At 33.5% G+C, this 27911-nt stretch overlaps 1 protein-coding gene across 1 annotated transcript; it reads left to right on the top strand.

Moving 5' to 3' along the window:
* The first annotated feature begins 2494 nt into the window (after window positions 1-2494).
* On the top strand, window positions 2495-15440 carry LOC132560917 (protein KRI1 homolog). Its single transcript, XM_060225625.1, has 18 exons — window positions 2495-2573; window positions 3758-3840; window positions 4272-4398; window positions 4895-4982; window positions 5339-5431; window positions 5686-5770; window positions 6007-6090; window positions 6277-6380; window positions 6730-6856; window positions 7752-7847; window positions 8326-8496; window positions 9627-9714; window positions 11144-11241; window positions 11669-11771; window positions 12561-12691; window positions 13085-13149; window positions 13667-13768; window positions 14036-15440. The coding sequence occupies exons 1-18, from the start codon at window positions 2495-2497 to the stop codon at window positions 14853-14855; spliced, it is 2544 nt and encodes an 847-aa protein (XP_060081608.1). The 3' UTR covers window positions 14856-15440.
* Window positions 15441-27911: the final 12471 nt, after the last annotated feature.

The raw sequence follows: 27911 nt of genomic DNA, 5'->3' as shown, positions 1-27911 counted from the left end.
ATCCAAAGGATAAATTGGTAAAATAGTAAAGTTTCCACAGGACAATGTCCACATTTACGCTTCTTCGGTATACTCCAACGGCAGTTTATAAAGCAGATTCCATTACGCATGAAAATTCTCTGATTGTTGGTAACAAGTATATCTACTGTCTTGTAATGTCGAACAACCAGGTAAAAGTTGATTAATCTGTCACTGACCACTTCAGTGAATGAAATTTCAACTTAGTTGTTAGGTAGCATAACTACCTGATGTTGGCTTGAAACAAAAGTTTTCACACCATTTTAAGCGTCATTCTGATCAAAACCATGCTCTTTGAAGTCTTTTTTGAGACCTACGCGGCTTAATGATTATGAGAAGAAACCACAAGGAGTACTTAATGAACTTTATATATGATATGTGACCTTATGGATAAAAAGTGCGTATTTAATTCCTTTTTAACTGCCATTGTTTGTGAATGGTGAGTTCCCTATCTTGCCCGTCACTTCGATTACTGTTGGAAAAAAATCCAAGATTTGCGTTGTAAACAGGTACGCTAAGATTTATTACTGAAAATGATATATTAGAAATGAGGTGTCCATGGGTGTTAGACTATCAAACAGGTTACATGAACTTCATATATGCGTCCAGTGGTGTTCTCATCAGAACTGTTTATTAACTGGCTGTTTGTTCTATTAAATTTCTGGAATAAGCGTCGAAGGCGTATAAATAGTTTAGAATTAAAAATTGCATTTCTTTCTATCAAGAGAAATGTATATTTTTATACGTATAGATACTGTAAATATATTTATTTTCACAAGAAAATATTCTGATTACGTCTAGCTTTACAATTTATCTAATTTCACTAATGTATTGCCTTTTTATATGGAAAGTATTTGTAGCATTGTCACGGAAGAATTCATGAATCAATGTTGGAATGGCGTTTGTTTGACGCTCATATTCAAGGTGTGGTGTCCACCATATGTGAAAACATTATTTTTATCCTTTAAATTGCATACAAAACACAAAAACAAGAATGTAAGTAAACTAAATTTTGAATGTCGTTGTTCACTTATCGTAAAGCATAAAAAATAAAACAATATTAAGAGCGGATTCTATGGAAATGCATGTTTTGTTTATTTTTTATTTTTTTTTTTTTTTAAATTTCATTTGTTTATTTATTTATCAAATATATCAAAGAATGAAATGAATTGTGGATTTGATCAAAATGAATTGAACTTTTATTAATCTATTTCATATGAAGTTTGTGCGTTTATGTAGAAAAAGGGCTTTAACTGAATGTAACTCTATTCGAATAATTGGAACTGCTCAAACATCAAAGTTATGCTAAAAAGACCGATGTAATGGATAAAAGTTCACACTTGAAAATCTACACTTACACTGTCGAATTGTTTAAGCAGACTAATGTATATTTGAATTGTCAGGGAGACACGCCGATAATGTCAGCTTTTAAGCAATACATTTATATGCTCGTCGTCTAGTAATACTTTTTATAAACGAAGAAAAAATAATTTGTTTACATTACGAACTGGTCCTCGAAAATACATAGCAACTTTGACGGAGAAAGTTACGGATTGACTCATTCTAAATCAGGCTCTTGGTAGTAACTAGAAATTATGTATATTTAATTCTTAATGAATCAGCGTCGTATACGATGAAGATAATGCTGATGAACCTTTGCTGGCAGTGGAGGAATCGGAAGAGTCGATGTTCAACTTATCATCGGATGATGTTCAGATCGAGTCCATACAATAAGTGAATGAAAACATTAGCTTACCTAAAGAAAGACATCCGGCCTCAGGAGTTGCTAAGAGATAGGTACTGTGTTGGATTTAAGCAAACTAGAAATCCAGTTAGTTACCGACACCTGTCAATTTGAAGGAAGGGTAATACTTGCTATTTTACCAAATAAAGTAATTTATTCAATTATCGTGCAGCGTTGTCAAAGAAGAACATACAACCCTTTAATTTCAATATTGATTTGTACTGTCAATCTGTAAGCACCAATATCTAACTTCAGGATAACCGAGTTTTTGAGTACACATTATTCCAGTTGGACCAGAAAATAATTGGAAATAAACGTGGTATTCCAGTCAACGAAGTTAAACTGTACACCCCAAACAAACAATTCAATTTCAAATTGTTTCCTTCTTTCTTTCTTTCTTTCTTTATTTTCCAATAATTTCAAGCTAAATGAATTAACGTGAAGAGTAATTACCAACTGGAAATCATAAAGATAGCCAGGACAATTTAGGTGAACAATGTTGAATACCAGAATTCATCGAAAATGTTTAATTCTGAGAATAAATGTATGTGTCTAAGTATTAAATTCGAAGCAAGACAGCGTCCTGTCTTAATACAGAAATAGGTGTTTCTCAACGTTAGCGTGTTCTCATTCGAACTCGCCAATACAATTTGATATCTGAATCAGTTACGCGTTTAAACCCTAGTGCCCACCACTCAAGCTTAAAAATAACAGAGAATATTTGGAACAAGCATGGCTTCCGAGTTCAAGATCAATAAGGCATACGCAGAAAAATACAACACATGGAGAGCAAAAGAAGAATTACAGAGACGTAAGTATTGTCACACCTTTCAAAAATGTGGTTTATTGCATAACTTGTGCGATATATGTGATGAAACGTGGTCGGGTAAGAGTGTTATCATCAATACAGTACATACTGTACTGAACTGTTTAATATAGGAGTTCTTAAAAAAATCAGAAGATTGTAAGACTATGTAGAGCTCTCATGGTCGCGTATATAAGCAGAGAAGGACAGGCCTGATATTTTCAGATCATGATAGACAATTGTAGCGCAACACAGCAGTTTCTGAAAGTCATAGACAATTAAAATTACACCCGTGCATCCGCGTGACGACACGTGGGTCATAATCAATAGACCTATCAATCTGTCCGCGATTTTATTGTTGTTTTGCTTACTTTTTGCCCTGAGTTCGACTGTCGCTTTCGCTGGCAGATTCGGTTCAGTGGAGCATAAATAAGATGAAAATAACTGGTGATAGGGATGATCGAAACAGAAGTAATGTCAACCAGTGTGTTAACATGAAAAAATGTACCAAGTACGTAAGCATATGCACCAGCGTGTCTCCGTGATGGTCAGTATTACTGAAATCCTAATACTAGAGTAAACTATTTGCCACCACAAGAAAAACCAATATTGCCTGTGTATATAATGTACAGTAACTGCATGTATCCGTGTTCAGCAATCACACAACAAGCTAACCTAAGACTCTTCCCTGTTCTGAAAACATGAGTTTCACATTTAAAAGTATCATCACCTAAACTGCTAGAAATAACTCTCAGGAGGAATTTCATAAGCAATGTGCACTCCGCAAACTCCGACAGCATTTCCCCTTTCTTCCCAACCCAACCTCATAATTGGGCCCAGTGAACTATCTTTTAGAGCTGTAGTCATGAGTCATAATCTGTATGTACAGTGTATATGTAACTGTTCATAGGGGGAGAGATTTGGGTACACCCTTATTGATGACATTAAGCTTTACTGCTAGAAATTGACATGTCTGCTTGTCTGTCCAGGCATTAATGGCCCTGCAGACATCAAAGTGGGTAAGGCAGTCCCAGTTATCTACCTTGGCCATTGAATCTGGTTCTAGAGATGCAAATTTTTATCAGTGCCTATACATAGGGTGGTATGACAGTTGTTTATCTCTTCAACTTGTAACTCAAAGAGTGAGTGATATATATATTGTATTAACATGTTTCCCAATACATTTTCAGTCAAAGACAAATATGGTGATGTGGACGTCAATCATTCAGATGAATCGTCAAGCTCATCAGAATCAGAAGATGAAACTGCAGAGGTATTTTCTAAGTGAATTTAAAGATTGCCAGCACCAAGATACTCAAAAGTTTATATTTTTATGTTTACATTTTGTATACTTGCATGTAAATTGTAATAATCTGACATCACTCGATTCTAACAATTAATTCATAACCTGAAAACAAACATATATCTGTATACGATTTAAATCCAGTACTCTTGGAGTTTGGTCATTGCAATTCAATCCAGCAGTATAACAAAAGAGACTGTCTAAAATCTTTTAAAGGCTAATAAGAATTAAGAAATTCTTTAATCAAAACTGTTTAAATATAATTGTTTTCAAAATAAACAGAATATAATTGTATATTTATTTTCATGAGAATACTTTTACCATTTGTGAAGTTCTTAATTCTTCAAGGTATTTTTCCTTTTTATGAGAAAATAGATGATATAAGTTTGGTACCATTACAGGCATTGACTGCACAAGTTGAGAAAGACTGGCTTAAAACCTTATCTGCCTTGAAAAGTAAAGATCCCAAAATCTACAACAACAAGGTTAAGTTCTACCACAGCGGGGAAGAGGAGGATGAAGAAGATGGTAAGGCTCTGGTGTAATGAGAAGATGGGAAGGGTCTTACCATTGTGCTGTGATGATGAGAGGACATTAAGGGTTTACTGTCAAGAAAAGACAGAAATGATTCACTACCCTTGAGAGGACTAGAGGGATATGATGTCATGATAAGATAAATTAATGCATAGTTTAGTACTATGGTTGGGCTGTAGGGACCTTAATTGTTGTGACACAGAAATAACCTCTTGGCGAGAGAACTTTTTATTTTAACTTGATGTAAGGAGAGGATAGTAGGGGTCTTGTACCATTATATTACACCCTGTGTTCGTCATGATATGGTAACAACAACGGGCCATAAGTCATTTGTGTCTAAGGGGATATCGAGGCTGTGGATTGAAGATATTTAAAGGTGTAAACTTTCTGTAAATCCGATACATCTTTTTGTTGCAAGCCTTTAGCTTTTGACGTAAATTTTCTACACTTGTGGATATCTTACTGACAATGTTACCTTTACATTTTTTAGAGGATTCAAAACCTAAAGCAAAAGGAAAGAAACAAAAACCAGTTTTTCTAAAGGATTATGAAAGAAAACTTATAACAGAAAAAGATGGGTAAGTATGTTACGACAGACCTTTTGAATTACACAGATGTTTTGTATTCTTTTCTTTAAGGGTTATAGCCTTTGTGAGCTCCCTTTTAGTTTGTTCTCATTAAGTTTATTTGTGTTACATCAAATGTGTAGATTTAGAACTTTTGTTAATTGTGTAACAAGATTGTAGTAAGTTTGTTAAGATGTAGTAATATGGTATGCTTTCAGCTTTGCTATTAATGAATGTTACTCAGTGTTTCCAAATAAACAATTATTGTGCTGCAAGAGCTATATTATATACCCAGGTATACATGTATATGGTTTGTAGTGTTAAAATGATTGCATTGTGAGTTGTCGAGGACTTTGAATGTCTTTCAGACAAGTGAGCAGTGACAGTGATGATGAATACAAGGATGAGGAACCAGACAGCAAACCAGGTTATTATAAAGAACAGGAAGAAATCAGAGAAAGGTAAAATGCTTGTCTCCACATTTCTTTATCTCTCTATGTATAAGTTAGAATTATGAAGATTTTCAGGTTGTGAATTATGGATGAAGGCGTGAACAATCAAGGGTTTTGTTGATGTAACCTCTGTTTGATTCAGTGGCTGTCCTTACACTAGAACTGAAATAAAACTTATATGCTTCATGTTTTTGCAATGAAGTTGCCCAGTTTGGTATAAGAGCGACTGAGGTATGTTATGTTTGGATTGTATCCTTTTTCAGCTTCAAAGCAGCTGGTTTTGGTGATTCAGATGAGTCCAGTGATGATGAATTCCTCACTGAAAGAAAGAAAAATAAACTACAGCAGGTATCCATGATTTTCTCTTTTAACTTTTACCATACAAGTAACATTTTTATTATGTAAAATATCTTATCTTTTCTAGTAAATTGAAATTATTGTTTATCATGATCACTAAATTGCAGATATATATTCCATCTCCACATGATAATGACTTCAATAGTAATTGGTAAAGCAAAGTTTGATTTTTATAGAAAAAAAAACAGGACATAGGACATGTACATCAAACATAATTTTATATTTAGGCTGAAGAAGAAGAAGACTATTTAAACTGGTTGAAAGGACAGAAGTCAGAGCTACCAGAAGACAAGAAAACTGGAGTGGAACTGGTATGTATGAGTGTCAGAGGTGGGTTTAAAACATAATTTCATTGGAAAACATGGGAAGTGTGTATTTCAAATACAGGTAAACCGAGTAGAATACATTTACCTGAATATGTGATACATGTAATGACTTATAAAGTCTTTTGTAAGTCCTCCTGATAATGATATAAAAGTTGATTTCTCACATTGCAGGAACCATTGAAAGATTATTGGACAAACCCAAGTCTTGACTCTGGCGAAAAGTTTTTGAGAGACTACATCTTAAACAAAGGACATATAGACAAGGAGTTTGACAGGTACATTACTGATCTGAGGGGGTTGTGAGGGTGGAAACACTGTTATATTGCAAATAATTCCTCCAGAAAAAGGCTGTTGTATGATGGTGACTTTAACACTGTTTGTTGAAGTGCAAACATAAACATTTTTCAGCAGAGAGAATTAACTGAACTAGAAAAACTGTTAGTAATCAGTCTTAACAATGAATTGATGATTTTATAAAAATTAAATATCTGCGTTGATAATATACTCCCAGGATGATAAAGTTATCTCCCCTGTATCATTAGAGTTTTGGCTGATAGTTGGCCTAGACTGTTCAAGTTATCTCCCCTGAGCTTTTAAGCACATCATGTGGATTTTTTTCTGTAGAATTCCAACATATAGTGAAGTTGTTGATGAAGATAATGAATATTCTGAAGAAGAAGAAATGCTTGAAAAGCAAGAAGAGTTTGAGAGGAAATACAACTTTAGATATGAGGAACCAGATGCTGAATTTGTAAGTACAGGGAGCTAAAAAGTTAAATTACATACTGGAAACTTACAAAGCCTAGATACACTAGAGTTATTCCATTTAAAGTAAGGAATCACTCAGTAGATGCACATTTGCTTTCCATGGAATGTTAAAAACTAATATGACTGCATATCCTACTGTCATACTGTGAAACATGTCTGGCTAATTACCGAGATTGTTTAAGGTCAGACTTCACAGATGGTGGTATAAGTTATCTTTTTGAGACATGAAAGATGTCCTTATTGCTCCTTTGCACCTGCCAAGTGCATTATAATATGGTTACTCAAAGTGTTCCTTTTTTACTTCAGAGTTTAAATGGCATGGATCAAGGTGTTTGGAATACTGACCCAAAACAACCAGAATTCTTTAATAGCAATGTTTGATAATTAAACATTTCTGTCACATATTCTGATTGAAGGGTTGTAAGGTGAAGTAATTAATGAACTGGGGTTCAACTTTATGAATAGATCAGTAGGTTATAGGTTCCATCCCAATTACATTCCAATGTATACAACACCAAATGGGAAACATCACTATACATTCAAGTAAATATGCACATTCACATATATGTTTAGTATGACAGAGGTTGATGACTCATCAACATGAATTTATTTACATGATTGACCATGATGTTGTGGTTAAGACTTCAACTGCATCTGTTATAGTTCTGCACTTTGTGTCTAGCTAAATATAGTAAAGCGTGGAACTCAACGTGTCAATATCGGAGTCTGATCTTCGTAATTAACTTCATTTTTTGGAACACTCAAAGCTATTGTTCTAGAAATAACCTTCAATCGTGATCCATTTTCATGTCACCTGTTGAAAAGTATTTACAATTTTGGTGATGCTTTGATTACCGTGCTTTTAATGTTTTCCACAGATAAAAAGTTATCCTAGGACTATCAAAGACACGGTCAGACGTAAGGACACCTCCAGAGCAGAAAAACGCCAGCAGATAAGGGAGCGTAAGAATTTGGTATGGCTTTGGTTTGGTTCTTTTGTATTTATTTATGTAGCTTAGACTTAATGAAGCTTAAGATTATAAAATTGTACAGTGAAACAAAAAAACCAACTTTAAGCTTAATATATCATTGTTCTTTTAAGCATGGGACATAAATCTAAGTTTTTTTTTTTCAGTGATATCATTTATAAAGACTATTTTGTTTGTCAATTTCTTTCCATTTGTTCAATGAGAATTGGATATCTTCTTCAGAATTTTACATGTATCTACTAGCATTGTATTATTTTAAGTTTATAACTTGGTTAATATGATGGCATGTTAATATATCAACAGCTAGAAGTAATTTATTTAGAAGTTGTAGGTAGAACTGTATTTTTACTGGAAGGGATCCAATAATGCTTGTATCATAACAACACTTTGTATTGCATTGTATATTTATTCCTTGATGAAGAATACCCAACAGATAATAGATTTCTGATTGACTTCTCATCAGGAAAAGGAAACCAGAAAAGAAGAAATAAAACAACTGAAAAATTTGAAGAAAAAAGAGATTCAAGAGAAGATTGAAAAGCTGAAGATGATCACTGGCAATCCTTCCCTGGGCTTCAATGACGATGACCTTAATGAGGACTTTGATCCTAAAAAACATGATGAAATGATGAAGGTATGTTGACATTGGGTTTTGGAAGTTATGACTTGTAACATCTAAAAATACCAGATAGCAGAAGCCGGAATATGAATATTTCCAAGGCTATAGATGGACATTGAGTTAGAACTTTTTCATTTGTGTGTTTCACATTTAGCTTTTTAGTTTAACTTTACATTCTTTATATTTAACTAGAAAAAGCATTTTTTCAGAATGCTGCTCACTAACAAAGATTATTGCTAAAACTTATTTTTTTTATTTTCATTGAGTATTTAAGTTTGCGAGGTACAGCTAATGTACTGATGACTTAATATGGGCCCCACATCAAAAAAAGGGATGCCCTTTAGTAACCACTCTGTTCATTTTGCCATCAGTCTGTTGATCAGTACTTTCCTGTGTGGTGGTTATTTCGGAGTACAGAAGGCCAAACTTTCTGAATTTTCATATGGTGATGTTCATAAGGCTTGAAAAGATATTAGGTCAAGGATGATGTAACTAGAAATAGAACGAGGAATGTACTGTCAAAAATACATACAAATATGTTTTTCATAATGTAAAGTATTCTTTTGTGACATTATGAAGCCAACCTGACTGAAATTAAATTTAAAGTTGCCCGACTACAGATCAAGGAAAAAATAAATTAAAATAGTATGTATAGTATATATATATAACAGGAAAAAGAATGATCAGTCAGATGTAATTATTAGTATTGTATTTCTTAAATGATGAATATTTTTGTTTAAATGCGTTAAATAAAAAATTATTGGATTTGAATGAAAAGTCACTATGCAGCAGGATGTTATAAATGATGATAATAATCACAAGATAGAGGCCTCTCATCATACAACACACAATCCATGACTACTTGATTGACAGGTTTGATGTCATTTAATATGCAAGTAGTGGTTCTTCATAAATGTAACATTCTGGTTTAGCTCAGGTTTAAAATCAGACATTTAATATGGCCAAATCTGATGTGTGAATACCTTAATTAATGTACATTTTTACACTGTATATACATTTTAATACATCCTTATTACAAGTTACAGTAAAGCAGATGTTCTGTAACACTACAAAATGTAAATATGTCTGGAATTATTATTTTTGTATCTATATTATTATTGACTGCATACTTAAATGTTCTGCAGAAATTCTTTGATGAAGACTATTATGATGAGGGAGCAACAGAAGACACAAAACCAGAAGTTGGATTCAGTGATGAGGACTTGGAGACAGGTAGCTTACATACAAAACAAATAGATGATTTGTAAAATAGATCTTTCACACAACATTGATTTTCATACACAATACATATATAGATTTCTGCAAAGTAAAGTTATTAAGATTTTTACGCAACATAAAGACTTACACACAACACATACATGTATACACATTTACATATGTACACACAACACATACATACACTTATATAAACACACAACACATATACACACTTACATATGTACACACACCACATACATGTATACACATTGACATATGTACACACAACACATACATACACTAATATAAACACACAACACATATACACATTTACATATGTACACACACCACATATATGTATACACACTGACATATGTACACACAACACATACATACACTAATATAAACACACAACACATATACACACTTACATATGTACACACAACACATACATGTATACACACTTACATATGTACACACAACACATACATGTATACACATTGACATATGTACACACAACACATACATACATTAATATAAACACACAACACATATACACATTTACATATGTACACACACCACATACATGTAGACTTATATATGTGCACACAACACATACATACACTAATATAAACACACAACACATATACACATTTACATATGTACACACACCACATACATGTACACTTATGTATGTGCACACAACACATATACAGACCCACATATGTACACACAACATATAAACACACTTATACACTTATGTCTAGGTAGTTATCTTTATAGAATCACTTACAAATAGGTAAGTAAATGAATAGCTATAAGTAATTATCAACATAAATCCTACAAAATCAAATCAAATGTAACTATTCACAGTGAACTTTTGGCTGTATAACCTTTGTAATGTTTATCATCACTATACATAGATAGTGATAGTCTCTCTGACATGAGTAATGTCATTGTAACATACATTGCATTGTGTTTCAAGTATTTTAAAACACCTTACCATTTAAGGTTGTCTTTGACAGATTCTCTTTAGAATAAACTTTGGAATTTTGTATTTAGCAAAGGATTTATGACTTTATGAGAAATATTTAAAACTGGTTTTCCGTTTTGATTGCTGTGGTATCAGAAAGACTGAAACAGTTGGCAGTTCTATGATGGAAGTTTCTAAGTTGACAAATTAAATGCTTTTGTTTTGTGTCCGTACACTTTGGAAGGAATAAAAACAAAACTGTGTTTTCCTGCAGAAAAATTATAAAGACTGGCTTTCTATCTTGCTTAGGTTATTGGAGGATGACTACAATTGAACTTAAGTAAATTGAATAACTGGCAAAATTAATTTACTCAATTCAATGTAGGTATCCCCTGATAAACAACTTTGAAGAACATTTAATTTGAATGTAAATTGTTTGAATTTTCTATTAAAGTCATTTGATTTTAACAGAAACTTGGGATACTTGGACGGGTGGAACAGAGGATGACTATGAAGAGGGAAATGAGGAGGAATATACTGAACCCCATGTTGATGACGAGGACTTCAATGTGAGTTGTTTTATAATGTTAGACAATGTGAGGAGGAGAGGCTTGAGTTTGATGGATTAAACATTTCAGATAAACATTTTCTCGTATCACATGTATATTTATATTTAAGAAATAATAGCTTCATAGAGTTGAACACAATGTTAGAGGTACTACCTACTGTATTCAGTGGAACAATATCACAAATTATTAGCACCAATATTGACAAAGATGAAAATTTTGTATTATGTGTTTCAAAACATTAGTTATATTCTAATGCAAAATGTTAAATTTCACCAGGAAACATTCTCAATGTGACAGGCTCTGACTCCACTTCACTTTTATAAAATAGATTGCAGTGTATCTCTCTCCTCAGATATGTAATAACATGTTTATGGTCAATAAAAGTAAGATATTGATTAATCTAAAGCTTACTTGTTGTCAATTCTAGATGGATGCTGATTATGACCCCTCTCAAGCTATCAGTAAGAAAAAGAAGAAGAAGTCAAAGTTAGCCCAAGCCTTAAATAAAACCAAACCTGTGTTTGATCCCGGTAAGTACTGGAGATACATGATAACATGTAATGTTGTTCTGAGTGGTGCTGTTTAGTGTTTTTCTTGTTATAGATTTTTCATTCTATAAATTATCATAACCTAAATCCAGACTAAATCTGTATCAATTTGATTGTATATACAATAGCCAGTTTTGTTCAGGTTAAGTTATGCTTGGCAACAGAAAACATTTATTAAAAATTTCATGAAATGCCTGTTTGTTGATGATGTGTTATATTATGGTTTGTTTCTTTAAGTTCCATTATTAGCTGGTACACTCTAGTAATTGGCTTTTTGTATAGAATATGATTATGTCATCCTGGTACTGAGACTAAAACATTAGGAAAGCAAATGAAACTGAAATATTCATGTTTTGGAGTGGCTTAGTGGAAAATAGAATAAGTTTTCAAATATTCAATATGAGTATATCAGACTAGTGAACATTTTATTTTCATATTCTGCTAGATTATTAAGAAAAATATATGTAATAACACACAAGTTCATCAGATTAGTGCACATTTTAGCCAGTATGTTCCTAATATGACAGACTGTTGATATGTAAAAAGGTTCTACTTAAAATGTTTTTTTAATTTTTTCTTTTGTATTATTTTTTCCTATCTAGAAATGTTGAAATTTGAAAGTTACTGGTATTTGACAATTGACAATTATCAATAGTAATACACTTCAAGATTCCAACTTTTAAGAATTCATTTAAAAATCAACATGGAATTCCACTCTTACAAATTATCAGTGATGCTACATGTTAATCCTGCTATGGTTTTGATTGACAGAGGAGAAGACATTTGAACAGTATCTCAGTGAGTACTACCAGTTGGACTGTGAGGATGTCATAGCAGACATGCCCTGCCGATTCAAGTACAGACAAGTCACACCCAACGACTACGGCCTGAGTGTTGATGAGGTGAGTTATTACATGGAAGTGTATGTATATAGGTAGGCTATTATTACCTGTATGCCTTTGTTAGTGTATTTGCTGTGTTTATCACTCCATGAACAGCTGGGTCATTTGGAGGTGAATCTCATAGTAGCTGGTGACTACCTCACTGAACCACATGTGCGATGCTTATAACATGCTAACCAGATTAATAACGGTAAATTTTCCTTTGGGATGTCCTACCCAAGGACAACACCAAGACACTCCATACCAGTTCATTTCTAAGCTCCCCAAAAATCTGAGTAAAAGTAGAGAAACACTCTAATGACAGAGCTTTTACTGCCCCACCTGTTTCATATTAATGAAATTAGAAAAACCTTGTAATTGATTTCTGATTAAAACATGTTTTTCTTTTGACAGATCCTGAAATGCAAAGATAAGGAGTTAAACACTTGGGTTTCTCTGAAGAAGATGAGTCAGTATATGTGAGTTTCTTAGACCTTACTGCAGAATGTATCCGAATATAACATCCATTTCAACTGAAAGTTTGTTTTATTGCTTGAAAAATATTAACTCTGCATATAAAGACAAAACAGTTTTATTGCATTATGCAAGAATTTCTATCTTTAACAAACTTAGTCTGTCTGTTAATGAAACTTTATTTATACCTGTATTAGTGAAGAGAAGAGAGTAGAGGGTTAAAGGAGGGACTGTCTGTGATCAGTCCTGCACAGAGGACACTTGTTGTATCTGTGTAGGACATTTCACTTTAGAGGAGAGAGTAAAGGAATGAACTGTTTGTGACTTGTCACTCACAGAGGGTACATGTTGTTGCGGGGTGGGGTTGTTCAGTAAAGGAGAGGATTGAGGGGCTGTAAGACCAGTCCTATAAAGGGGATAACTATATTTGATATAAAGAGTCCTTCATCGCAGGTGAAAAGCTGAATGGACGGGCAGTATGCATGCCTGGTTTAGATATAGATAATCTGTATGTCATTTCAGGACTGCGGAAGAAGAAGCTGAAGATGTGAGGGTTTATCGTGGTAAAGGGAAAAACCAGAGGAAAAAGATGAACTTATTGACATCTTTAAATGAGGACCACAGGTAATTAAAATACATATAAAAAATAAGTATTGATATTGTTTACTAAATCTTGTGTTTGAAAGCAGTTTTACCTACCCAATTGCCTTTTAAACTTTTGCCTCGTTTTAGTTTGATTAAAATATCTGTTTTTGTACTGTTATAACTTTACAGTAATAAAGATGAAAGCAATCACCTTGAGATTTATAATTTGATGTTGTCCCTCCTAATATGGGTTTAATATGAAAAAGGTTTTTGGTGAATTGTAAATGCATGTTTTATCCACTACAGGGAACAGGAGGAGAAAAACTTGAAGGACATTATTGAAGAAAAGAAAAAGAAGAAAAAACAGAAGAAAAAGAACAAGAAAGCAAAGGATTCTACATCAACAGTATCAACCACAGAAAATGTGCATTTAGGAAGTGGAAAAAGAAAAGCTGGAGAAGGTGAACACAGCCCTAAAAAGAAAGTGAAGTTGGAAAAAAGTCCATTCAAGTTGGTTGAAAATGAGGAGAGACCAAAAAAGAAAGTGAAGTTAGATAATGGCCCACTGGAGCAGGAAAAAGAAATAATGAAACCAGACCAAGACATGTTAGAAGACAGTCCTGTAAAGGGTGAAAATAAAAAGGTGAAGTTAGAGGAAAGACTGAATGGTTCTATACCTTCCAAAAAGAAAAAGAATAAAAAAACTGCCAATTCTTCATCACATGGAAATGTTAGTACAGAAACTGACACATCAAGGTTAACAGGTTGTGATGATAGTGGAGACAATGCTAGTCCTGTGAGATCCAGACAGGCGAACACAGAGGAGGCTTCAAACATTGCCCCAGTGCCCCTAGCTGGTAGCACCGAGGCAGGCAGTCATTCCTCAGGAACACAACAAAAACTGTCAAAAAGAAAGAGAAAAAACTTAAAAAAGAAAGCTAAGTCAGGTGTAAAAAATGAAACTGCTGACAAGCATCCTACTGAAAAACAAAAGAAAAAAAAGAAAAAAGACAAATTAAACATTAAGAAGCCAGTCATGAGTGATGAGAGACTGTTAGCTTATGGCATAGACCCTAAAAAGTACAAATATATGCAGCTCAAAAAACATGCTTATGATGAATCATGAAGAAGATGTTATTTGCGTCGGTTAAAAATTTTTATACTTTACTCAGTACTGGAATAGGTTGGTATGTCAGACACATTCAGTACTGGGTTCTGAAGGCTATGACAGGTGAATTCCTTTTATGTTTTTTAAGGATAAAAACTTTTTGGTGTTAACTTAATGAAGGACAGTTTGTACATTTATCATAAAATTTCAAAGATAAAACATGGTCTTACAGTAAAACTGCTGTGAAGGTAGACTTTAAATTTACATGGTACCCTGGAGAGATTATACAGTGATGATTTCATATCTAACATATGTAACCCTGGTAAATAGTAGCCGATATATATCACTTGGCTAGAGAGAACTTCTCTTTAGCTCGATTGGTTTAGCATCAGACTAGTACACCAGAGGTTCTAAGTTGGCATCCTAGCCGAGACATTGAAATAAATAATGACCTCTGTTACACATATGTAGGTGTATCAGCCAAATATGAATCAGATGTATTTAGTATAAAGAGTCTAGTTAATAATTCTGGCAATATTGTAAATGTTAATTTGTTCTACTTCATTTTGAATGGTTAATAGGGTTTGATTTATATCTTTTGATTTTGATACGATATATATTCTTATACACATGTAATAAAGGAATTTATTTCTGTCTCACTTTCAGTCAAACATCTTTGAAATAAATTTGATATACTGTTTAATGACAGTAGTTAACAAGGAAGTCCAAATATTATCTTGATAAAAAAAAACTGATAATATAAATTATATTATGTCACAATTTTTGTTTTGTTTTATTGTAACATGTATTTCTTGATTTTTTTTAAAGATGGTTTTGCCACAGTTAAATGTCCATTAGGTTACAACTGTCACAACCTAGTAACTAGTTTCAATGTGTTGTTCCAGCTGTTTGTCTTGTAAAACAAAAAACAAAAATAATCCATTAAGTAATTTTAGTAATTCTTAGATAAGTAAATGTAGGTAGGCTTGATGACAAATGTGTTTTTTTTTTCGTAGCAACACCAGGAGTAACATGAAAATGAATTACAAATGAAAACTCTCACACGAAATTCTTCAATAATGCTAGTAGTAACTACAGCTGAAGACAGAGGTCATGAAAGGGAAGGAAAACAAGAAGCTGTTAAGTGTGTATAGTATTATCTCCTGCTGTTGGTATAAACATCCAGACATACATATTTTTATATATCTCAAACTTAATGTAGGGTTTATTTCTGTGTAGATTCTGTGTCTTTCATTGTTGATTTCAAATGTGTTGGAGTGATCAGCTGAACAGTTTTTAAGTTGTAGCTCGGGGAAAACAACAAACTTGCAAACATTAAATTTTGTTACCATGGAAACAGAAAAAAACGGGGCACAGTAGCCTAATATATACACTGTACAGAACGCTTCGTAGAGAAACTTTAAATGGTTATCAATTTGTAGATTGGAAAATCTCGTAAACATAAAAAACGTATTTCTGACTTTGTTTCCATGGTAACAGAGAAATTATATGAAATATCGCCAGCAGTTAAAAGGCGATTCTAGGGTACCAGCCTGATATATATCATTTTCCGTTTAATTTGAATATTCACGTTTCCAGTACACAGTCTTATATCAAATATACCTACAGGTATACCAACAAAGGCAGTGTAGGAGATATTCTGATAATGATATAATGGTACAAAACATTAGTACTGAGTGTTATCATTATAGTAATGCTGTATATACCCTGGTATATATGTTTTTATACTTAGCTATGCTAAGTTGGTCTGGTCCATTATTCTCACCGTCAAAGATGGTATTGAGCATTATCACAATGATTAACTAAGGACTTAGATAAGTCCTTGGTTTAACCTATCCATTCCAAAAATGGGATTGTTCAATAGCAGAAATTTCAAGCTGACTGTCGGTATGGTCCAAATATTGAAAGTATACCCAGAATACAGCAGCGTTGTATTAAGCTGGTTTTGACCACCAAACCTGGTACATAAACACATGATGAAGTATGACATATACAGTGTACAGGAGTTGATGTAACTGCAGAATATATGATTGACAACAGTTTTCCTGCTTCTTAAACGAAAATGTTTGTCAGATTTGGACTGGAAACCAAATTATGTACAGGTACGTCTTGAAATTACGCCGTGATAATCATTGTTTGACAGAAATACACAGTAATGCATTGTTTATATTCAGTTTTCGTTCGTATATTTTGTGTATATCTTTTACGTTTGTTGAAACTGGAGGGGAGATATCTGATATAGGAAATATATCTCATAAAAATCACCATCAGTGTTTAAGATTTATGTGTTTACTATATATGGCATATGTTTCTCATCCGTGGCTCGGAACATTCTCGTCACACATTAAATTCCTTCCGTTATACGTTGAATTATAATTATCATTAAGGACGATAAAAAAGGTAAAGAAATATCTACAAAATGGACGAAAATTATAATATTGGATAATGGCCATTGTTAGATAGGCGTCTGATAATGAGAAATTCCATTGGACTGGCGACAACTCGCTGGCAGTAACATATGGGGTTGACCTTTACAAGAGAAGTTTTAACGTATACTATGATAAGTATGCTGGATGAAAGGCTAAGTGAGAATGTATTATGAATAAAAACAACATTACTAAATCTTCTTTGTTTGCCTTTGATCTGATGAGAAAGAAATATAAACGGAACATTAACGTCGCAAGTGAGCAGTTGGGCTCTGATCTCTTAAAATGTATATCCTTCATCATGGATAGCAGACAATTACAGGAAAAAACCAGAGTAGTCGTCTTCTAAAGTCATCTAGTGATGTACAACACAATCAGGCAGCGGGAAGAAAGGTCCCTCTAAACTGAAACGGACAGTATTACGAAGTAGTTGCTGGTAGTAAACACATCGGGGCCAGTCTTCTATAGTAGTTCACAAGTTAGATAAGTGAAGCATTGACAGTGATATTCCCCGAGGTAAATTTATAAAAAAATTAAATATCTTCAATCTCCATTATTTGTATATGCTGTACATGGTATTATGTATTTGATATATGGTAATATTATGTTTACCATATTTCAACATAAGTGGTACACAGTATTTATAGACATTTTTATATGCGCTCGTTGCCCATTTTCATTTCTCTTGACAAATCACAACTGCTGTTGTCCCTAATTGATGTACGACAGACAATGCATCATCAGTGTAAGGTAGTTTTTTTACACAATGGTTTGATGTATACAGTGTTTGACAGATAACCTTCGGTTTTTCGCATAACGGATGAGGAAAGTGGTACAGTGACATAGCCACAATGTTACATCGATATTACTTGCGTTCCAACTAAAGCGTGCCGGAGCCACAAACGTCACCAAGAAAATATATATTTACAAAATCTTCATTTGAACTAAAAATATACGAAATTAGACAAATTATAAACTATAAAAGATAAATACACGAAGGACATTGAAAAAAGTTTCAGGGGAATAAGACCAGGTGTTCCGATATTGTTATCGTCTTCTGCTTCATCGATGACATCTGCTTATAGTAAGTCATGGTCAGTCCAAGAAAGTAACGTCACGTTCGTAATTGAAAACAAGGTCAACAAACTAGATTCACAAATCAATTTGACCTAAAGAAAAACAAAATCATAATTGTCAAAGAAATTTGTCCGTTTATCGTATATACTGGTCTTGGATACTAAAACAAGAGCATTTTTTGAATAGCTAACCTTGAACCAAAGTTTTATTTGGCAATAAATCCTAACTTAACCCTGACCTAATATGGTTTGTGTAATTCTAAACATCACTTCTTCGCCAAGGAAGGTGAACCGCGGTATAAATACGTGTTTACGGTTGTGAACTATAATGAAGCGTTTTTCTTAAATACTACGTTATAATCAAATTAGAAAACATACAGAGGACGAGATCATACACAAATTATCGAGTTTTGGCTGACAACATCTTCGTCGAGTTTGGTGATAAGATATTCCAACAGACTATTAGCATACCTATGGGAAGTAACTGCGCCCATCCCTGTGTTGGCCGACTTGTTTTTGTTTTCATACGAAGTTGGATTTATTAAAGAGCTTATCAAAACAGGCTACTAAGACCTTGCAAAGTCGTTTAATTTCACTTTCAGATATATTGATGACGTCTTGTTTTTAAATAGCAAGATATTTATTTACCATGTCCATCGTAAAATGTATATACCTACCAGAATTGGAAATTAAAGACACGAGACTCTTCTTCATCAGCCGCTTATCTCGATCTTTTTTTAAAAAAAAGTATACCAGCATCCGCAACCTGTTGCGTTTATATGTCGCCGTTGATTCGATATTCAAGGGCCTGTTCCCATAGTCACAATTTTTTGTGTGTGTGCAAAAAGGCGTCAACTGACGAACAAACTCGTAACACGAGGTTTCTAAAGATGAAGGTTAATGAAAATTATGATGAAGTTTTGTGGTCGTCATAGTGATCTCATTGAGAAATATTTTATTTCTTTGTGCAATATGGAGCTTGAACGTGTTTGATTCTCATTAGTTTGCCCGTTGGTTCCGTTGTTATACACATTACTTACTTGGGATGACCAAGAAGTAAAAGACACTTACTCTTCTGGAACAACTGGTCTTACTCTCCTTGTACTTTTTCAGGAGTCTCTGTGTAAATCTTATTATATATATATATATATATTGCCCTAGTTTCATTGAATTTGAGTTTGGATTTTGATTATGTTAACATGTTGGTATTTTCTTGATTCTTATTTAGTTTGTTTTGATAGTACACATTAACCCATCAACTGGCACCAAAAGAATTTCTAACCCTATAGATTTGTTTGTATGTTAATAAGTAAAGACTTTTCAATATTAAACCCTGAACCTATAATTAAATAGTAACCTCAAAACCTATGTTTGAATGCATAAAGATATTTTTGGTCATTAAACTAGAAACCGAAGTTTTCATTTTCATAAGTAACAAATCCTGACAGAAATCCCTTTCCGAAGATAAACTCTGACACTTTGATTTTTTTAATGTTTCACCCTATCCCCAATGCTTATTTTAACAATAACCCTCTTCCCTTATTATTTTCTTTCGTTACCCCATATGAGTATGTTGTGTTATTAGTATTCAAACTCATGTTTAACATATATATCTGTGTTGGTTTACAATACAAAGCAAATTTTGCTGATTTTTTTTTTATTTGTTTTTTTTTCTACATCGTCAACCTTTCCCGACAGATTTGTCATTTCAACGGCAATATGACTCGACAGACTCAGCCTGGAGACGTAGGGACATCTGTACGAAATCGTATACCGGTTCATGTGAGTTCACTACAGTTTTTAAACTTCACTTGACGTATTTGTACAGTTAGTCGCAGGTGTAAGTTTAGAGGTGACGCCATTTTCTGTCCAAGATAAAAACAGGTTGTCGCAGAAAGTTTTCAGTTGACGTAGCACGTGCATCATTGAAGGTAATACACTTATGAACATTACATTTTTTTTACATACGATGACACAATGTACATGGAGTAGATAATTAAATTGATCTAATTTGATACTATAGTGTTTTGGCAATTAAATAAATTATAATTATAACAGAATAGTACCTAACCATGACAAACTAATCAACAGTCGACCCTTACTGAGTCCGCTTTCCAACTGTATATCTAACATGGAACAATCTGGCTAAAAGCAACCAACCATGACTGACAATCTAACCAAAATTCGACCAACCACGACAACCATGATAATCAACAGTCAACCCAAAACATGTCTCATAAACTAACAACCAGTACTTCTAAACCTGGAACATACTAACTTAAAATCAACCAACCTTGAAAAATCTAACCAAAAATCAACAGACCATAAACAAACTAACAGTTAACGATATTTTGTCGCATGAAGAAACAAAATGTATGTCTATCATGAAAAAATTAACCAAAAGTCAACCAACCACGACAAACTATGTAGACAAATCTTTACCAAAAGTCAACCAACCAAGACAAAATACGTAGACAAACCATGACAAATTTACCAAAAGTCAACCAACCAAGACAAACTACGTAGACAAACCATGACAAACTAACCAAAAGTCAACCAACCACGACAAACTCCGCAGACAAACCATGACAAAATTACCGAAAGTCAACCAACCACGACAAACTACGTTGACAAACCATGACAAACTAACCAAAAGTCAACCAACCACGACAAACTACGTAGACAAACCATGACAAAATTACCGAAAGTCAACCAACCACGACAAACTACGTTGACAAACCATGATAAACTAACCAAAAGTCAACCAACCACGACAAACTACGTAGACAAACCATGACAAACTCACCAAAAGTCAACCAACCACGACAAACTACGTAGACAAACCATGACAAACTCACCAAAAGTCAACCAATCAAGACAAACTACGTAGACAAACCATGATAAACTAACCAAAAGTCAACCAACCACGACAAACTACGTAGACAAACCATGATAAACTAACCAAAAGTCAACCAACCACGACAAACTATGTAGACAAACCTTTACCAAAAGTCAACTTACCAAGACAAACTACGCAGACAAACCATGACAAGCTAACCAAAAGTCAACCAACCACGACAAACTACGTAGACAAACCATGACAAACTAACCAAAAGTCAACCAACCAAGACAAACTACGTAGACAAACCATGACAAAATTACCGAAAGTCAACCAACCAAGACGAACTAGGTAGACAAACCATGCCAAACTTACCAAAAGTCAACCAACCACGACAAACTACGTAGACAAACCATGACAAACTGGCCTATAGTCAATAAATGCAAATTAGCCAACAAATATAACACACAAACTACGTCATCAACCATTACACAAACCAGCCAACAAATATAACACACAAACTACGTCATCTACCATTACACAAACCAGCCAACAAATATAACACACAAACTACGTCATCTACCATTACACAAACCAGCCAACAAATATAACACAAACTACGTCATCTACCATTACACAAACCAGCCAACAAATATAACACACAAACTACGTCATCTACCATTACACAAACCAGCCAACAAATATAACACACAAACTACGTCATCTACCATTACACAAACCAGCCAACAAATATAACACACAAACTACGTCATCTACCATTACACAAACCAGCCAACAAATATAACACACAAACTACGTCATCTACCATTACACAAACCAGCCAACAAATATAACACACAAACTACGTCATCTACCATTACACAAACCAGCCAACAAATATAACACACAAACTACGTCATCTACCATTACACAAACCAGCCAACAAATATAACACACAAACTACGTCATCTACCATTACACAAACCAGCCAACAAATATAACACACAAACTACTGGTCATGTACCATTACACAAACCAGCCAACAAATATAACACACAAACTACGTCATCTACCATTACACAAACCAGTCAACAAATATAACACACAAACTACGTCATCTACCATTACACAAACCAGCCAACAAATATAACACACAAACTACGTCATCTACCATTACACAAACCAGTCAACAAATATAACACACAAACTACGTCATCTACCATTACACAAACCAGCCAACAAATATAACACACAAACTACGTCATCTACCATTACACAAACCAGCCAACAAATATAACACACAAACTACGTCATCTACCATTACACAAACCAGCCAACAAATATAACACACAAACTACGTCATATACCATTACACAAACCAGTCAACAAATATAACACACAAACTACGTCATATACCATTACACAAACCAGTCAACAAATATAACACACAAGCTACATGTCATCTACCATTACACAAACCAGTCAACAAATATAACACACAAACTACGTCATCTACCATTACACAAACCAGCCAACAAATATAACACACAAGCTACATGTCATCTACCATTACACAAACCAGCCAACAAATATAACACACAAACTACGTCATCTATCATTACACAAACCAGCCAACAAATATAACACACAAACTACGTCATCTACCATTACACAAACCAGCCAACAAATATAACACACAAACTACGTCATCTACCATTACACAAACCAGCCAACAAATATAACACACAAACTACTGGTCATGTACCATTACACAAACCAGCCAACAAATATAACACACAAACTACATGTCATCTACCATTACACAAACCAGCCAGCAAATATAACACACTAACTACATGTCATCTACCATACAGGCCCTCTACTATTACACAAACCAGCCAACAAATATAACACACAAACTACAGTCGTTCTGTCATTACACAGCCAGCCATAACTCATATACTAATGTATAGTCCCTCCATCATGTATCGTAAAATAAGCAATTGCCATAAGCAATGAATTATATATATTTATATATATCTTCGTGGATGTGCGGTGTTAGCTTAATAATATAGGAGTGTTGTGTCAATATTTATGATGACAGTCGTCACATGAACATCGTTAAGTGATGAAATATACATATATTACAGGTGTTCTTGGTCAACGCATTCAATCTGCTGGCATTGTGGTTTGTTAATCTGCTGCTAAAATGCTAATTTTGCTGAAATCGTTAAGCGATGCTGCTTACATTGTTTTAAGTATACCTCATCGACATGTATATTACTTAGGTTAAAATGTGACTGGATTTTTTGTGTGGTTACTTTTGATATGAAAAAAATGAATGTAATTTACCATCAACAATATACTTTACAGCCATTTTTCTGACAATGAGTCGGTGAAAGTATTTGCAAGTGTTCCCAGTTTCTCGCCAGTTTACCAAAATTACACCAGTCGTGAGTACCGATAAAAGTTTAAACAATATAGCTGATTTATTGAAATGACTGCAACCTGCTGTGATAAAACATCTGGTCCCAACAGCCCTTTGCAACAAAGATTGGAGAAGTGTTGTGACATTTCACGAAGTAAAATTATATAGTGTGTAAACATTTTAAGGTAGTTCATGACAAATAATTATAACATTTGTTATTTTTAGCTTTTAAAATTAATTCAGATTTTTTGTACCGTTTTAAAGCAGAGCAAACTCGTATAGTTCCAACAATTTTCGCGGCTTAAGCTAGTCTTGATATAGTCAGTATGAAATGCTAACAGGATGGACATAACGTGCGGACGACCGCAACGTATTGATTAAATACTATTGGAATTTTCTTCTATTTCCAAAAATCTGTACGTTTGAAATCTGACTTCTTGGTAGTTGTAATACAAAAACAGTTAGCATAAATCACTTTCCATTATTCCTTTATCCGTACTTAAAAACTGAATAACAAATGTATTTGATTTTCATTGACAAATATTTCACTCCACATTTAAATCAATATCTTTATATCATTCGAATTATTGATATCATTAAATGTATTATCGAATTATTGATGTTATTTTATTTTAGTGGTATCATTAATTTAAATATTACATTTTGTACATAATTACTGAAACGGCGGCCTGTATTAGACTGACATTGGAGATTATTACCAGCTGGAATTCTGGAATTTGTTTATATAATGTACCTGGTTTTTGTTGACGTATTTAAGCAATGCTAGTATAAAAACATTTGTAATCATCGTCAGATTTATAATTCAGTCAGTATATCTGTGTTACAACTATTTTATTTTGCACATTGTCTGCCGTTCTTTGGAGCCATGTGCCTTCTTTACGCCCAGAAAATTAACAACAGAAATATCAAGGGAAACTTTTATTTGCCTATTAACATATATCATGTATAATAGATGTCTATTTACTTTCACTTACGATGCTGTATGACAGGCGTTGGGCGGTCACACTGAATAAGTAACAATAATTAAAGCAATATCTTTCTCCTTATACTTTTGCCACTTTCATTAAATGTTGTTTTTCACTTCATTAGGATTTGTAATTACTACTAAATGCTATGACATAATTTGAATGACATTTACAAATTGAAAGTTTCTTTGTGTATAAGCTTACGCCAGCTAAAAGGAAATTAGGATTTATGCGATGTAAGATACATCAGTTTGAATTGAATTAATGTAAATAGCACAAAGACTCTTCATCAGCCGATTTCTAGGTAGCAAAACTACTACTTCAACAACCTATGTCGCATTTGGTTTGGTATTCAAGCTCCTGTTCAGAAGACGTCGACAACTGATTGAAAAAACTCAGGATCTCGAGAGATGTAAGTTGAAACACATGGAAAGTTTCATGTAGTTAAAATGATCTCATCGTGGGAGATATTCTATTTCATGGAGCTGGACATGTCGATGCTCGCATGGTTAGTGTTATTAATGAAGCAGAAGACGCTTACTTTTCCGGAACACTTAATCTTATTTTCCTTCAACAGAATATATTTTTCAGGGATTTCCTTTGAAATATCTCTTTTGATCATATTTTACCCTGGTTTCATCTAATCAGATGAATATTGAGTTTGAATTAAGACTTGATGTTTTCTTTCGGGATTTCCTGACAAATGGTATAATTTTTTATACTCATGTATACAGTAAAGTTGTTGAAGCTTACATTAATATTTTCATCGAAAACGAATCTCCAGATATCACAAAATTAATATTATTCTGACAAAGTGCCTAGTGGGGATAACAGACTGTTTGGTTATTGAGATCATTGATAAGGATGTTCGGAATTAACCTAGATGCACATTCAAGGTTAACAACGATCACGACTATCTCCAAGAAGATATGTATCTTTAAACCAGATCGTGAGATGCTTTGTTCAAACCCTTAGGCTTTAAAGATCAAAGTTTAAAATAATGTAGGATTTCATTTCAATAGTGCTCTCTGATTTATATGCCGTGTACAGTGTACCGCAATTAGTAATTCAATTGTTTTCGTCAGAAGAAGGCTGTTATTAATTTATCGTCACTCCGATGTAAACGGAGGAGAATATGCAAGAGACAAAATTGATTGTTATGTTTGATTTACGACAAGTGTGACGTCATCCTGTCATGACATACATACCATTTGCATACCTACTCTCACAATGACATCCATCTTAACGCAGGTATTCCAGTAGGCAAAGTATCGTTCGTTTAATAAATTATACATTCATATAAAACAATTATACAGTACAAGATATACAAACATCTCCAATGTAATTATCTTCCAAACAGCACATATTTAATGGCCTAGATTTCACTTCGTTTTAATCATGTTCTCGATAGAGAATTACTTGCTTTTTTAGAAGTACGAACAGGTTGTTAAGCTAACCAATTTGTCTTACACCTGAAGCAAAGTGGGACATATAATATGACACTACAGAAGATATCTCTACACGAGAACAGAAGTTTGACATAAATAGCTCTATAACACTGCAAGTAAAGGTGCACATCCCATATTTATTGTTGAGGTATGTGACAGTAATTTGCCTTTTCTCTTGTGAAATTAATCTCAAATTAATTGCAATGTTATCAAATTGGAAGTAATTATTAATCTTTAGCTTATCTTGTTCTTTTTGTATCTTTTACTGAGTAGTAAACATGATTGAAAAGAAATGATGCCCAAGTTTATGAAATGGTAGACATATTCATATGTGAATCAAGTTTTCCGAAGTACCACCTGTGATATCTTTTTATTCTGTAACTGGCACTGCCATTGTCCTAATACACCTACCACATGTAGTTATACTGTTAATGGCAGTGACAGACAACAAATGTATTTAAGCACGTGCATTTATTTGATAGTAATGCTTCTGCTCTATTCAAACATTTCATTTAAAAATATAAACTACTATTTCTTTTGAACAACCAAGCTTATTTACGAAAATTCATGAAATTGCGTTTTATATCCATTGAAATGAGGAACTATATTCACGCGCGGAGCAATTATTTTGACGTGCGTCATTAGGCAAAAATCAGCGCAACGTCACTGTCCGGGATAAATGAAAGCATGATCAGTGTCTTAGAATATAAACAGCATTTTGCCTCAATACAGAAAGACAAAAGTGCCAAAATATAGATTATCTTTGATGATACTGACCATGAATTCTCTATATAGATGATGATTCAATAACGACTCATCGCCGGCCTTCTTCTACCAACGAAACGTTGTTCTCTGAGGTGTACGGACATGAATGTCAAAACGATCAATCTTTTTGGATACAAAATAAAGTTGATATTAAGTCAGTTCAATGATAATATATTGTCATCCAAGATATGGCCATCGAAAGCAAATCGTCAAAGTCTTGTTTCATATGCAATGGATATAGCTGACCTTCATTAATTTTCCGTTTGTGAATTTTCTTTCTGATCTATTTTAGAATTACCCTTGTTAACATATATTTATATAGTTTTGCAGTGCGGCAGATTTGTGGTGGTCACTCAATTGAATTAGTACTTCATTGTTTATTTCTGTTCAATAAAGAACGTATACTCTTTACTTTACGGATTTTTCTATTGTTTACATAATCATATTCAAAAGTTCACATACGTACCCCAAGACATTATATCAAGTCAAATTATTTCTTCATTGATGGATGTCGATTATAAATTAATTCTTGTAGTCGTTCATGAAGACTCAGAGACTAAATATTGAGGCAAAATTTTCCGTAAAACACAAACACCTTATTTACTGTGTAAATTCATACGATGTGCTGACATCAATGTATTCATCAAGGACCATAATTGTAACATTTTAATTGGAAAATTGTTTATTGGATTTAAGGAAGCATTATGGTGAAATGATGTTTGGATAATAGTAGTTGACGGATGAAATACATTATTCTATACGCTAAAATGTGCTGGCAATTTAATCTCCAATGAGTCAAAAAGACTAGAATCACAATGAAAATGATATTGTTATGTATTCGTCTTTACGCTGTTCGCGTTTTAATGTATGTTTTATGTACCAATTACAAATGATACACTATATATTGATAAAAATAACTATCCTGACAGTACTGAAAAGCGTATCGCTAATACTGGTCCACATGAGTACCAGATTCGTAAGTTGGAATCGACAATTCATATGTTGACAAAACCTCTATTCTAGCATGTGCATTTATTTAATAGTAATGCTTCTTTTCTATTCAAATATTTTATTTAAAAATATGA

Source organism: Ylistrum balloti, unplaced genomic scaffold, assembly GCF_031769215.1.
Source record: "Ylistrum balloti isolate Yb309-2 unplaced genomic scaffold, AGI_CSIRO_Ybal_v1 Utg369668, whole genome shotgun sequence".
Taxonomy (NCBI): Eukaryota; Metazoa; Mollusca; class Bivalvia; order Pectinida; family Pectinidae; genus Ylistrum; species Ylistrum balloti.
Note: the sequence above shows the minus strand (reverse complement) of the source record. Positions and strands in the feature narration are given on the sequence as shown.

What these genes read in the sequence shown, in the direction of transcription:
- LOC132560917 (XM_060225625.1), top strand. Translation starts at nt 2,495, where the DNA reads ATGGCTTCCGAGTTCAAGATCAATAAGGCATACGCAGAAAAATACAAC. An exon ending in CTTATAACAGAAAAAGATGG is followed by an intron (nt 4,983 to 5,338) that starts GTAAGTATGTTA and finishes AATGTCTTTCAG; the next exon opens with ACAAGTGAGCAGTGACAGTG. An exon ending in AGAAAAATAAACTACAGCAG is followed by an intron (nt 5,771 to 6,006) that starts GTATCCATGATT and finishes TTTTATATTTAG; the next exon opens with GCTGAAGAAGAAGAAGACTA.